Source organism: Amphiura filiformis, chromosome 12, assembly GCF_039555335.1.
Source record: "Amphiura filiformis chromosome 12, Afil_fr2py, whole genome shotgun sequence".
Classification (NCBI taxonomy): domain Eukaryota; kingdom Metazoa; phylum Echinodermata; class Ophiuroidea; order Amphilepidida; family Amphiuridae; genus Amphiura; species Amphiura filiformis.
The window spans coordinates 48,413,996-48,429,296 of NC_092639.1; the positions used below are offsets into that span (position 1 = coordinate 48,413,996).

The following is a 15,301-nucleotide window of genomic DNA, read 5'->3' on the forward strand; positions in this document are numbered from 1 at the left end:
GATGGCCTGTTTAAGTTGTTTTCACTGATTATGATCAATTCTTTGGCCTCTCTCTGGACAGGTCTTCTTGAAGGTCCCACTAGTAACTTGTATTTATGAAGACAACCTTCTCAACCTCGCATGAAAAACTGTAATGTAATTATATCACATAACATGGTCATGGCTGCATTGTACTATGTCATTTTAGTAATTGGGAAAAGTAGGTCTATGCCATGTATTAGGGCTATAATAGTGAACTTGAATCAGCATGACAGAAGTGTGGAATTGCAAGATTTGCTAAGTTCAGACGACAACATTGCAAGCAGCATTCAAAGACGGTGGGAGCTGATTAATGTTATTTGGAATATTCATGTACAAGACATATTGCACATCACAGTTACATGCATGTGGTATTGCCTATAATGGCCATGTTGTCTAATGGTAAGGATTTGTGGAAGGATTTCAACAAGAATTCCATCAGTAGAAAAAAAAAGTATTCAATATACAAAGCAAAGAGATAAGAATCAAGGAGAACAGCTAGACTTTGTCTTGTTTATGTATTGCTGATGCCATGGAGGGTAAAAAAGTGCACTTGCAGATTATTTTGCCTTGCACCCAGTAAACTTTAGTTTATAAGTGTGCGCTTGTTTGTATCCTGTGTGTAATGCACTGTGCCGATAGCGTGTGGTAAGCACTACATGCACACATTTTTTGTGACATGCAAAGTTAGCCAATTGTTGTCCGCTGATAAATGCCGGAATTACATTATTTAGTTTTCTGTGGGTATAATATCTTTGATACAAATTGAGTAGATGTCCAAAAGATGGCCACCTGGACTAAAAACCACAATGCTATGGTTTGATGGGGAAGGGGAAGGAGAGGAAGAAGCAAAACAAACAACCAAACAAAACATGTAGTTAGGGATAAAAATAGTGATGAACAAGTTAACGTAAGTTCTCAGATACATTAAAGCCAAGACTAGAGATGCGTTCTCCAAGTTGATTGAGTATGCATTTGATGATTGAATGATATATGGCCGCAACAATGCCTTGAATATTAAATTAGACTGCAAGTCTGTGTTTTTCAAGTTACAGGTATTGTCTAATTAGTTGTTTCATGACATACGCCTACATGGCACTGATATTGGGCAACTTTTTTTATGCATTTCAGACAAGGCCTACACAGCTGCATCCCTGAAAGCTGGTATATATAGATATGTAATAGAAAATGCAAAAACAAAACGGAGGTCTTAAAACAAGGCAAATATAGATCAGCATGGGCTGCATCACTTAGCATGCTAATGAAAACAAGAAAAAGAGGTCAATGCAATGCGGCAGTGAATAGTTAATTAGCGGGGGCTGGCCTGCTCAATGTAACACCTCAGTGTTGTAACGTAACAGCCTAATGAAAGCCTGTGACGTGAGCTATGTTGCTCTCCCTAGAGTTGACGCAACTCAAGTTGGCACCGTGTGGCGATGTGGCCCTGCTATCAGAGTTCAGTCACAAAAGTATTTTAAAAACAGTTTTCATTAAAAACTGATATGTATGATGATGTAAAGGTCTTCACAATATACACAACAAATATGTTGGAAAATTTTGCTTTTAAAATCACTTACAATGTTTTTATATAAATATATTTTTCTCTGTAGATGTAAATTAGATTTATTTAATTGGACTTTTAAAACTCTAAAAATAAGAAAATGAATGTGAGAAAATCAAGGAAATAACCAATGCAATAGCTAACGTTGGTTTTTAGTGTACAGCTTCAGTTGTGCATGCACAGTACTGTAAACTTGTGACATCCAAGCGATCAGAGGGGATTCCCCACATACCAAGAATTGCTAAAGGTCTCCCTCTCTTTGATCGATTCCCATCACATGAGGGCAGTATGTCTTGATTGCTTGATTTTCTACCTCTATGCTGGTATACTTGGAGTGATCAGGTTGAACGTTGCTGTCAATATTTCATCTGGGATGCTATGGCTACTTTAAAACTCACAGCCGGCAAGCAGTATAGTGTTGTGGGTTGTATTACTGGTTATCAGATTTCAGTTCATGTAATCAGAGATGAGTTGAAGGCTCTCGTTGGCCTGGCCGTGTTAATCCTAATACCCTCGAGAGCGGACGACTCCTCACCGAACATATTCCGTAGACAATTTCTTATCCATACTGGGTTATCCTAATGTGATTGTTTGACTGTGAAATGGTGCAGTAGCAATGCAAACAAACAGTAAGGGGAAAACAGATCTCGGGCCCGAGGGATATTGGTCCTAGTGTAGGGGCTAGAGTTAGGTTTTCACATATTTTGAATGTGAAAATATTAGTACTCTTGGTATGTGTGATACTAGCATTTGTAGATTAGGCGATGAAAAAAACAACAACACCCTGTTTTTCGGGTGGATGGACTTTTCAAGTAGGGTGGGTCAGTCAGGATTTTTTTCTTTCGTAATTTTTTTTTTCTGGAGGCTAAAATTACCCTAAATTTGGCAAAAATTTTATAATTTTTTGTCACATCAAGTCCCATAAGATGCTCAGCCAGGCCTGACTGACTATCATTATCAATCATCATTAATGATCCAGGACCAGGAAGGATACAGATACCAGTATGTCTAGAATGAACCTCTCTTGATCTGGACCAAAAATGGGGGGCACACACACTAGTACTGGTATATGAAAGCTCACCTTCCAACAGGGGACATAAGGGGACCGTAGACTCGCCAATCTAAAAGAAGGTTTAGTGGGCTGCAAAAGTAAACTCTTTATGCATTTTACAAGTATGACCCCCTATTTGTGATTGAAACAAAACCAAAACAGTCCCCGGTTGATAAACAGTGCTCGGTCGATATTGATGGGACACATGTGGTCCAATTTTTTTCATGTTCTGTTCAATTTTTTTTCCTTTTTCTGTTTGTATCTTACATTTAAGCCTACAATTTGTGTTGTATTGCTCCAGTGGTTTTGATGAGAAACAAAAATGTGTGAGCAGTGCACCAATAGGATAGAGCATAATTTTGGTTGTGGTAACCACAATTCATCACAGTTTCATTCACACCATCTAACGAAACATATTGGGAGTTAAATTCTACTAGGGTAATGAGAAAAATATAACCTTTCAGATTATACCAAAATCTTGAAGCTGTTCAACGGGCCACAACCCGTTTAACTGTCATTAATAAAAATCATTTAAAAAAAGATACAAATACTGGTAGTAAAAAACACATGAAATGTACATGTATGCAAATCTTAAAACATCCTCAGTTTGGTGGTCCCAGCATCAGGGGATAAAAGTTCCCATTAATGATACTCCAGGAATGAGTCCCCACTTGGCAGCGATTAATACCTGTATACATGTGTTTTGTTAAGAAATATCGTAGCTCTTATTGGTGTTTATGTTAGCATTGACTCTTCTGCTGATCAGAGTTGTAAAAGGGTTTACAGTAGTTCAATGATCTTTATGCTACATTTTGATCATAAATCTTTCCCCTGATTGAAACGATGTGCGTAGGTACCAAGCACTTTACGTTTTTGAGATGATGGGGCGGCTCAGAATCAACTACGCATTATCCAAGCGATGTGATTAGCCTCTTTAGAGGTAATAATGTACACAGTAACAAGTAAATGACTCTTGTGATGGTGGTGAAGATGATGAACTATGTGTCAAAGACTTGATGTTCACTTGTTGGGTACAGACATAGCGGTTTGTTATTCATCATGTAGTTTAAGTGGTACCGTAATTAATACTTCTTTTTTGTATACTACCCAATTGCCCTCCATTTCCAAGTATCTTATTTTTAAGATTGATAGATCGTTTTGTCCTTCTTTTGCTTAAACAGGGTTAGACTGGAAAAAAAATAATGTCCTGTCCCTCTTCAATTTCTAGGATTCGTCAGATTTCCAAGACTTTGGAATGCTGTAAATGAAAACTTTAAATAAGTTTATCAGAGGATAAGGTTCACTTCCAAAACTGTTTTGTGCTCTAAGGGAGTTATCCCTCAGAATCTCACATTTGAAAAAGATAAAAAAAAAGAGGCTTCCTGCTTTCCTCAAGCACTGTTGGAAAAGACCGAAAACTATTGACAATATTAATTTTACATTGAAGGGGGAAACCCACCCTCCCTAGTCAATACATGAAAGTCCTCTGCAGGGGTGGAATTTTGCGGGAGTCCGAGAGTCGACTCTCGCAGAGACTCCCGTAAAAGTCCTATTGCGAGAGTCCATGTGGACTCTCGCTGGAAATGATCGGCTCAGTGAACTTACGTTTAAGTTCAACACGCCTTAAAACTCAAAGCCTTCAAAATATAAAGGAAAAGTCACCAAAGATGCAATAACATATATGGAAGTGAGAGTATGATGACACATATATTAAAAACTTAACTTTGTTAGTTTGTTTGTTAGTTAGTTTGTTTGAATGCATTTTACGTAGGCCTACATATAATACCTTTTGGACTCCCGCAAGATTGTACAACGAGAATCCATTTACGGGGAATCCATGGACTCTCGCAAAACTCTCTTGCGAGAATCCACTTGGACTCCTGTGGCACTTTACGAAATTCCACCCCTGCTCTGGACGAGAACCAAAACATTAATTATACTGCCTTAGCCAGTTTAACTACACTTTTACTCATTGAGATGAATGATCAATGTACATTGTAAACTGACCATGGACCAGGTTGTTTTCTAAGACTATAGTAAGAGTTCATCATGCTCCTGGTCGGTCCTACCCGGGATCTTATTCCTTCTCCCCCAACATGTTTTTCAAAGAGCTAATATTTTTCACCTCCATCTCCAACCTCAGATGTAGAGCTCTCTTACAACAGGAAAAATGCATATTTGCAGAGTATTTTTTCTTGACCATACTCAATTTTTCATACATTACTCATCACTTTAAGAAACTTTGACACAAACTTTCAAATCAAATGATTTTTGGTGTCTTCAATCATGGTATTCTCTTTTCTTATGTTATATAGCATAATAATCATCATATTGACAATTCAATTAATTAGATTCCTATTACCAGGATTGAACAGGTGCACATGCTGCGTGGACACTGGACAGATGACCTGAGAGATGATTTTGGCCTATGCCTTCACATTGGTCTTGGCTCATAACCTTTTGCAGATGCTTTGTTTTTGTTTGTCTGTATGTGTAACTTGTAATGTGAGCCAAAGAGAAGAGATTAGACATAGAGAGAGATCAGATGCCGCCATGTTTGTGTGTGGCTCATGAAAGGCAAAGTACTGTACCTCCGGATTATTTTAATATGCACTGGGGCTGGGCAAATTTTGATTTACATGTGGTTTGCATTCTGTATTTATTCCATTCTACCTATAGTATAATGCAGGCTTTAGAGCTATGCTCAAACCTTAGTATTACTCAAGCCTTAATGCCAATTATATATGTTCGTTTCTTGGCCTTTTGCAGATAAATGGCAAGCCTTGAAATAGGCGGGTACAGAGTGAAGCCCTTGTGAAGCCACCAATTGCTCCTGGACCCTGGTCCTTGTAAAATTCACATGAACCAGGAAACAAACTATCATGTATTTGGCTTTTTATTTTAATGATTTGGACTGATTTTAGCATAAAAATCTAACAGATCTAGATTGAACAAAACAAATGGATATTTATTTCCATAAATTTGGCTTTTTTATTTTGTTAGTAACTTGCAAATGAATAATAATAAAAAATGTACCACCATTTCTGTAGAACATAGAACCAGACCTGCCAACTGTCCCTCATTTTGAGGGACTGTCCCTCATTTGGGGTTTTCCAAAGTGAAAATGAGGGACAGTCCTGTTTTCTGAAAATTTCAGTGATGGCAAATTTTAATGTAAGAACAGCAGAAAGGATGCAAATTTCACTTTAAAATTTTGCTATAGCATTCTCTTTAGTCAATTGTGATAAATTTAGACCTGCAAAACCTTCCCTGAATTCAGAAAGTATTGCACACTTCAAGTATTTGAATTTGTCGGTACCTGGTTTGTGTACATGCACAAGGTTTTGGCCTCAATGTCCCTCATTCTGACTTCAACATGTTGGCAGGTCTGTTAAGAACAAGAAACTTATCAGTTTGGTTTGTTACACTCTTATTATTAAGCCAAATGAGTTTTTTGGTGATGATTGCTGAAATTGTCAGAACAAGTTTCCAAAACCTTTGCATTCAGCACCACATATAAAACATTCTTATCTGTGGAACTGAAAGTCCAAATGATAGGAATTCAACCCTAAATGGGCAAATATTACCTGCTCAGTGCCATAAGTGGGTAAGTGCAATAGTTGCTCTGTGAACATTAGACAATTTACACATAGTATATTGTACTCTGCTACACATGGCTCTGCACATGGCAGCTATTGCACTTACCCACTACTGGCACTGAGCAGTCGATATACACTTGTATGAAATGAAATGAGGAAAAATGGGTATTTCTTGACAAATGATGCATTTCAGAGTTTGATTGAATCATGTAAACATAGTCTAACTAGTTTTTTAAGTTTTTTTAAATTTAAATATGAGTGACCCAATTGACAACCTCACCCCCATCAGTTCACTATCTGTTATCAAAAGTGAGATTTTGGCATCTGAAGGAATTTCATATTTTCCCCAGCACAATTTGTAGGTCTGAGATGTTTCCAAGAAATAATTTTTTACAATAAATTAGATTTAGCACTTTAACCCTAACACTGACCCATGCTTTTTGATATCGGAAGTCAAAGAAGATCTGAATTTTTCAAGAAGAAGAAGAAATTTTTGACTTGGCACCCCCGGGATTCGAACCTTTGACCCCCCGCATGCCAAGCACACGATCGCGGACCGGTAGCTGGACGGGTTATTGCTGCCCGGCCAGCAATTCCATGAGCATATCACACTTGGGGTGATTGCGTCATCGCAGACCCTGGGATGCATGCATGATCAGAATTTTTCATTGTGGTATTTTGTGGTTTTTACTGGTGTTAGGGTTAGAAGACACTTTAATCTGGAAAAATACATCTTAACTAACCCTAACACTGACCCATGCTTTTTGATATCGGAAGTCAAAGAAGATCCGAATTTTTCAAGAAGAAATTTTTGACTTGGCACCCCCGGGATTCGAACCTTTGACCTCCGCATGCCAACCACACGATCGCGGACCGGTAGCTACACGGGTTTATTGCTGCCCGGCCAGCAATTCCATGAGCATATCACACTTAGGATGATTGCGTCATCGCAGAACCTTGGGATGCATGCATGATCAGAATTTTTCATTGTGGTATTTTGTGGTTTTTACTGGTGTTAGGGTTTTATGTAATAACGAAGGTGTACTGTGCTTGCATACAATTGCATTAAGTAATTTAACAGTTGTATTCTTTTCTATTCTACTCTTCAGATTTCTTATAGATAGCGGTGCCAATGTATCAGCATGTAATAATGAAGGTGAACTTCCTATAGACCTCGCAGAAGAGGAAGATATGGAAGATTTGTTAAAGAAAGAAATTAAAAAACAAGGTTAGTAACAATTCCAAAATTTGTGTGAAATGCATAGTAAATTGCTGTAAACCATTGACAAGAGCGTACTTCCGCGATGTTGACAAGGTACAGCCCACAACGCGTATGGTCGAGGAAGTTAACAATGTGTACATGTATACTACGCTTCGGAGACGCCTTGTTAACATTGCAGAAGTACGCTCTTGTCAAAGGTTTTGCATGGTAAAATAAATCAATTAGTACCGCATTCGACTGATGAAAACTGCATATTACTTCCACAGTGTTGACAAGGTGCAACCCACAACGCGTATCCGTATGGTAGAGGAAGTTAACAATGTACGATGCGTAAAGCACACACATACTACGCTTTGGAGGCACCTTGTTAACATCGCAGAAGTACGCTCTTGTCGATGGTTTGTAGCAAAATATTATAATTCCTCTTCAATTTGTATACTCACAGAAAGATCCAAACCAGTTACCACCAAGTATTACTACAAAATTGCATGCAAACAGCGTTGAAAGTTTGGCTTTTTGGCAAACTGGTTTCTCTTTTTGTGTTGTATGGTATTGAATGTGGAAGGATTCAAAGTACTGACTTTTCATGCTAAGGTAAAATTAATTAATTAGTACTTACCGCATACAACCGATGAAAATTGGATTTTGCTTCCTCGGTGTTGACAAGGTGCCCACAACGCGTATGGCGGCGGAAGTTAACAGCGCTTACGATTCATAATGGTAAAGCACACACATACTACGCTTTGGAGGCGCCTTGTTAACACAGCGGAAATACGCTCTTGTCAAAGGTTTACAGCAAAATATTAAAATTCCTCTTGCATGCAAACATAGGTGAAATTTGAACTGGCTTTTTGGCAAACTGGCTTCTCTTTTTGTGTTGTGTGGTATTGAATGTTGAAGGATACAAGGTACTGAATTTTTCTTGGAAAAGTAAAATAAACTTTGTACTTATCGCAGTGGACTGATGAAAACTGCATACATGTTCTAAAGACACAAAACTAGCAACTTAGTTTTCTCAAATTTGGATTTGGAAATTTTTGAAAAGGGACAAAATCTGGAATATTTTAGCAAATCTTCCTATGTAGGCAATAGGCATGACTGGGACCTCGTCAATTTGCTTAGGGAAAATAACCGCATGTTAAAAAAATTTCCACCCATCCATTTGTGCACGTAATTTAACCTGCTCATCAGCTGAGATGCTCAGGCTGTTCAGTTCTTTAAGTTTTGAGACACGGTAAAGATGGTTGACAGTAAGCAAGCAAGCAACCGGTAATATCCATTAGACGCACATCATACATCAATCAGAAAAGATAAAATACCGTGATTGGTTTGAAGGTCATCCAATGATTGACACTTAGCAATCCACAATGAAGATCAATCCACATCATGCATTAACCAATCACAGTGCTTGTCTGTTCTGACACATCAATGAAAGACAACATCCCATTGGTCGTCTGTTATTCTTGTCAAGACTATGTCTTCATTTGAGACTTTTTAATGGGCAAATGTTTCTATAACAACATTGTGTGTATGTACATTTGAACCCCGCTCTTGTTCATTAGCTACTTGTATGTACGGATGTCAATGGTCATTTGTTTGATATACTTGGTATCCAACAACAGATGAGAAATCTGAGCATGGATGGTCCATTGTGTCGTTAACCTACCCTAGCGTACAATCTTACCCTTCACCCAAGAAACACATACTATAAGCCATTCAATTAGGGTGAAATAAGAGAGCTGTAGATGCGATGTTCGTATCATAGCTATACATAGTAATAAATAAATACCAATGTGTACATAAGTATGTATAAGATATGCAATTTGCAGATCCATCAATCAAAGTCCTAACATTATGATCCGACTTGTGAGGCCTAAACAGTTAGGCAACAGGGAAAAAACCTTGTTCTACGGGCGGACGGACCTTTCAAATAGGGTCAGGCGTTTTTGTTTTTTTTCTGGAAAAAAGTTAAGAAAAATCTGACAAAAAATCTGCACATTTATTTTCTAAAAATGTTCTACCAAATTAATCAATTATGGCCCCAAAAAACAAGTTGCCTTAGTGCATTATATTTTACTAATACACTTTTTACAACAAGGATGCTTAAAAGCTATCAAATTACTTCCCAAACATTTTCTTCACCTTCACATACTGCTGCTTGCCACAAACCATCACTACATCAAGTTGAAATGTATCTTGATTAAAAGGAAACATAAAACTAATGGTATAAAGGGAAGCAAAGATGATGGGTGTACCAATAACACATGGAAGTGAGAAGTACTATCAAAATATGTGCTTCACTTACGCACAGGCGACGTCATGTTAACAGTCCTTGACTGTTTCTATTAGTCTAGGGTGTCATATTCAAAATGGTTGTTAATCTGCATTCTTTACTTTAGGACTGTTAGACTATACCATTTTTCACCCTGATGTGGCAGTGACGTCAAAATATTGAAGCAGTTTTTTGTGTGTGTGTGTGTGCGCGCGTAAACCAGCGCTTTGAGTAAACACTAGCTATTTGAAGTGTGCTCAATTAAATGGTTGCTGACATCACTACCACATCAGGGTGATATGTGGAAGTCCATAGCTTCATTTAAAAGGTTACTCAAGTAAGTTTCTGAAATTCAAGCTAATTGCATAGGTATCTGCACACCTGCAGCAGTAACACACCCCATCACGTATTTTTATTTTCACAACATGTGCACTAATGAACAGACAGAACAATATAAGTGCATTTAAACTCAGAAGTTCATTATTTTGGTATACATGCAGGGATTGAATAAAGTTTCTTAGGCAAAAAAAAATGATAACAACATCTATTAGGTGCTAGCTGTGGTGTAATGGGCTTTTTCAGTTGAAATCCATGATACATCCCCTATGGTAGACATGACCTTAATCTTCCACACAGGTAGTGTGAATTTCAAATGGGTTTTTTTTTTTTTTTTTTTTTTTTATGTCAAGACATATCAAGGCATTAACAGCTGTTATCGTTGCAATAAAGCTGACGGGTTGGCGCCTAGATAGCTATTAACCTCCTTTTTGAAGCTGTTCCTTTTCGCAATTCCAGGAATGTGAGGCGGAGTGCATTCCATGTGCGGGCTGTAGATGGAATGAAAGACCGCTCATGACTAACAAGGTTAGATCTTGGAATTTGAACTGCAAGGTCGTGAGATCTAACTGAGCAGCGAAGGCGAGGTCAGTCTGGAGCTGGTCCGGAAGTAGTTGGCATAGTAATTCAGGGGCATTCCGTAGAAAATTCGATGGAACATAGTGGTGGCACCTACTGTTCTCACGGTGAGCCAAAGGCTGAATTTGAAGAGAGGAAAGTTCTTCTCCAGGGAGATCGATGATGCACGAGCAGCACGCCTCTGGACTGCATCTAGTTTTGACAGTGATGTAGGAGTTGCTCCATGCCATGCTGTGCTAGCATACTCCATCTTAGATCTCACCATACTCTTATAAATTATCGCTCTCTGAGCTGGCACCAAGTAGGGAGCAGCACGACGGAGGAGACCAGTGCGCTGGGCTGCTGTCTTTGCCATCTTGGTTAAAACAGGGTTCCAAGATAAATCTCTGCTGAGGGTGAGACCAAGGAGTTCAACACTATCTGCCTCTGGGAGCTTTATACCAAAGAATTGGAGGCTAGGATGATTGCCAGCAGAATCTCTGCGGTTGGAAACCGTGATGGATTGGCATTTAGCTGCTCCGAAAAGAACATTCCATGTAGAGGCCCATGTTTCGATCTCCAGTAGGTCTTTGTTGAGAGATGCAGCAGCAGCTTGTCTGTCCTCTCTGGACTCGATAAAGGTCATCAGGGTAACATCGTCAGCATACAAGATGGAAGTATTTGTCAGCCTCTGAGAGATGTCATCTATGAATATTATAAACAGGAGAGGACCAAGGATGGATCCTTGTGGGACACCAGCATTGATCCACTTCAGACTGGACGATTTGCCATTCAGAATAACCTTCATGGAGCGGTTCGAGAGGTAGTCAGCTAACCATGCTAACAGCTTTCCAGAGAAGCCAAGAGCAGAGAGTTTCTCCAGAAGTCCAGGGTGCCAGACTCGGTCGAATGCTTTGCTGATGTCCAGGCAGACAACACGAGCTTCTTCTCTGTTGTTCAAGGTGTTGGTGAGACGCTGGGAAACATAAGTGAGGGCATCTGATGTTGAGTGGCCAGCTCTGAAACCAAACTGCTGTTTGGATATCAGCTTATATATCAGCTTTGGATATCAGCTTCAGGGTTACCTGAACGTGTGACTCTATTTAAAATCTACATTCACTATGGGGGAGATTCAGGTCATGTCTTCCATAAGGACTAAGGAGTGTATGGATTTCAACTGGAATGGTGCAATGTTAGCTCGGAGTGATACAATATCATGCGTAAAATTGAATGTAAAAATATAATGGTGATAGAATTAACGGTCATAGTAACACATTACAAGAAAATGAAGTTGTCAGCTATCGGTACTACATGTGTGAGTGTTTGATGTTGAAAATGTGAAGCACTGTAACCTAATGAAGTCAATGACTTGGTGTGATATGTCCATATGTCATTGGCATTATGATATAATAGTACATGGAAGACATTGCCCTGTGGTGACTCGCGCATATTGCAATGTGCGAATGTAATTAATGAGCGTTGCAACCACATATGGGTATTCAAAAGTGGGGTTTATTATATCTCGGGTGTTGTTCTGGCACTCCATTATGTGAATGGTATTGAAAGACAAATGTGGTTGTTTTGTTTTCCTTCTATTCTTTAAAAAGAAAATTAGGTTTGAACTATTTTTTTTACAGTTTTATACATGAAATAATGAGTGCAAGGATGGGTCATATTACTTGGTGTGAATTTAAACTATTCCCAATAAAAAAAAAAAAATTAGTTTTGTGGGATAAAAATGATCTTGTTTTTCCAAATGAAACATATCCCGATCCTAATCTTTAAGTTGGAACTAAGTGGCCATAATATTAAGCCAATTTTTGGAAATATGTAAAAGCATTCAAAATCTTGAATACATTGTATTATGTAAGATGTATTTCTCTAAATAATCTGACTGTTTTAATGTTAAATTGTGATAATTGGTTATGAAATAGAACACAAAATTGTGTTTGCCAAAAGTTACCAAGTGTATAGGCTGTGATTCGACTTTGAACAAGTCTTCAGGCTTGATTGTCACAGCATACAAAAATTCCCTGAAATGCATATTTTTGGCCCTAATATTGCCCAAAATTAGCTAAATATTACAATTTGACTCTTATTGTCAGTTATATGTTCCAACTAAAGGATTACGATTGAGCTGTGTTTTATTTGGCATTTAACAGGATGATGTATTTTTAATCCTAAAAAATAAATGCTGTATTTTTCCCAAAAATGCATGTATTTTTGGCCCTTTTTGCCAAAAATTTGCTAAATATTACAATATGACTCTTATTGTCAGTTTGAGTTTCAAAAATAAAAGCTGCATTTTTCTGGAATGAGGAGGAGTGGAAAAAGATGAATATGTTTCACCTGTTTATCTTTCAACAACGAAAGCATATGTTGAAGTGTGCTTAAATGTATGTTGAATTCATTATTTTGGAGGAAGAGGCTAAACATTCAAGTTGCTGTTTTATTCTGTAGTTCTTTTGCTCATATCAACAGAAAAATCATTGATCTTCTTGAAGTGTTGAGTGGCAATTAAAACTGGACATTCCTCATGAAATAATCTTTAGCTTGTTTTCGTTGTTGAAAGATGAACAGGTGAAATATGATTGAATCCCTAAATCAAATACTGTTTGAAAATATACCAAGCAATTGTGAAACTTAGTTTTATTTCCTGAAGTGTTTTATACATGAATCAAATATCTAGGTTTGAGCAACTGTTTTAATCCTGGGCCATTAGGGAATTACCCGAAAGATTGATGAAATCCTCTGTCGGCTGACCGCCAACATATTTTTTTTCATAAAAGTAAAATATTTTTAACCCCCAAATGATACTTTTTAAGAGGATGGCTTCAATCTTTTGGATTTTTCCTGTAATGACCAGTTCATTGATAAAATAATATCATGTCCTATGAGTAATGAATTCGGCTATCTGTTTCCGCATAGAAGATTTGGAACAAATTTCATGATAGTTTCTGGAATTTGCCTTGTGATTTAAGGTTGTATGAAAAAGTATGAAATTGTTTTCAACTCACTCTTCTTTGTCTCTCTACATTTACATTTACAGGTATAGATGTAGAATCAGCCAAAAATGAAGAAGAAAGAAAATGGTAGAAGATGCAAATCAAATGTTAAACTCCAGAAATTATAAAGATAGAAGGCATCCCGCCTCAGGGGCAACTCCACTCCATGTAGCAGCTGCAAAAGGCTATATAAAATGTATGACGTAAGTATCAGATAAATGGTCATCATTGGTGCTATTTATTAGCTTGTAATGTACAGCTGCAAGCTTCGACACACAAGGTCTTTCGAGTTATTTCCTCAAAAATGACCAGTCTTCTAGCTAAACAAGGCATTTGTCTGCCCAGTGACCACTAGGGTGCATCAAAAGCCCCTCATGTCAACCATATTTTTTCTACCTAGTGTCAAACTGTTCCATTTAACTAGAAAATCATCCCTCAAATTTAAATTCAATCGGAGGTCGGAAGGGGTCCACCGTGAGCTTAAAGTTCGGACAGAGGCAACCAGTAAAAGTTAGGCGGCAGCTATTGAATTATATATACAGTTATACATACATATTAATAGCTGCCTTTAGTGAATGTTTTTATAGTACCTCATATCTCAGACAATACTCAATAAAATGCAAATCCATTTGAACTAAGCAAAAAGGCAGCTATTTTCAGACATATTTGAGGTCATAATAATAGCTGCCATGTGCATGTTTCTCTATTTACAGCTGTTTCTGCATGGAAAATGGATCCATCACGCGCTACAAGCTTAAAGTTTGTGTATGATAGGTGCCTTTAACTAAATGATAAATCAATCAGGCAGCTATTTAGTTTTCATTACTTTATACTGCACATCACTGTGGCTGCCATATGAATAACAATGTAATAAATTGCTTAATATTTATCAGTCCATATGATATGCTTTCTCAGATTAGGTGTCTGTTTTCTATCTTGCTCCACCACTTGCAAGACATTTGATTACCGTATGTTCCTCACTCTGGGCAGTAGCTAGGAAATCTGTATGAGTTTCACAACACTTTCTGCTGCATCATTTACCACGTTGACAGCTCTAACATTGCTAAGCGATAGCAGTAAAGCTACGGACTCGGGCCAATCAATTACATTCAAGCAGTCATGTAGGCCCATGTCCAAACTGTTGTATAGTATCAAAATCTCTCTAATGCATAATCACATTGAACAGCTTCCGCAAGGCACTGTGACAACAAAGCACCAGCTACTAAAGATATGTGAATTTGTTGTATTTGCAACAATAATCTTAAGTTCCTGCTGGATAACATGCACGGGAACATGCAGTGTTGCTTCTGGCCCGCCATGGAACAATCTTCAGTTGTACAAGCGCCTCCGGACTGCAGTATGCCGATATCAATTTCGGTGTTGCAACAAGTGCACGCAAACCCACAAAGCCCTGAACAGACATCTGTGGTACATGTATCTCACCGAAGCGATGGCACCGCTTGCTGTCTTCAGTGGAAAGATACCAGTACAATAGAGATAAGCTTTAGCAAGAAGGCTACTTCATCTTCAACCTGATGCAGCAGCACTAAAGCCATGTATTCACTTGGCGCAGGCTTTGGAAAGCCAAAGTTCCCTGACCCTGAGAATATCTCTTAGTCAACAGCCGTCCAAGCTGATTTTGCAGGCAATGTTCACTATGAACATCCTGCAGATCCATA

General features: G+C 38.2%; 1 protein-coding gene across 1 annotated transcript in view; it reads left to right on the plus strand.

Moving 5' to 3' along the window:
• Nucleotides 1-15,301, plus strand: part of LOC140166868 (protein phosphatase 1 regulatory subunit 12C-like) — a 144,918-nt gene that overhangs the window by 34,815 nt on the left and 94,802 nt on the right. Inside the window, 3 exon segments of the mRNA XM_072190355.1 lie at nt 7,339-7,457; nt 13,667-13,699; nt 13,702-13,825. Of these exon segments, the coding sequence (XP_072046456.1) occupies nt 7,339-7,457; nt 13,667-13,699; nt 13,702-13,825 (276 nt within the window).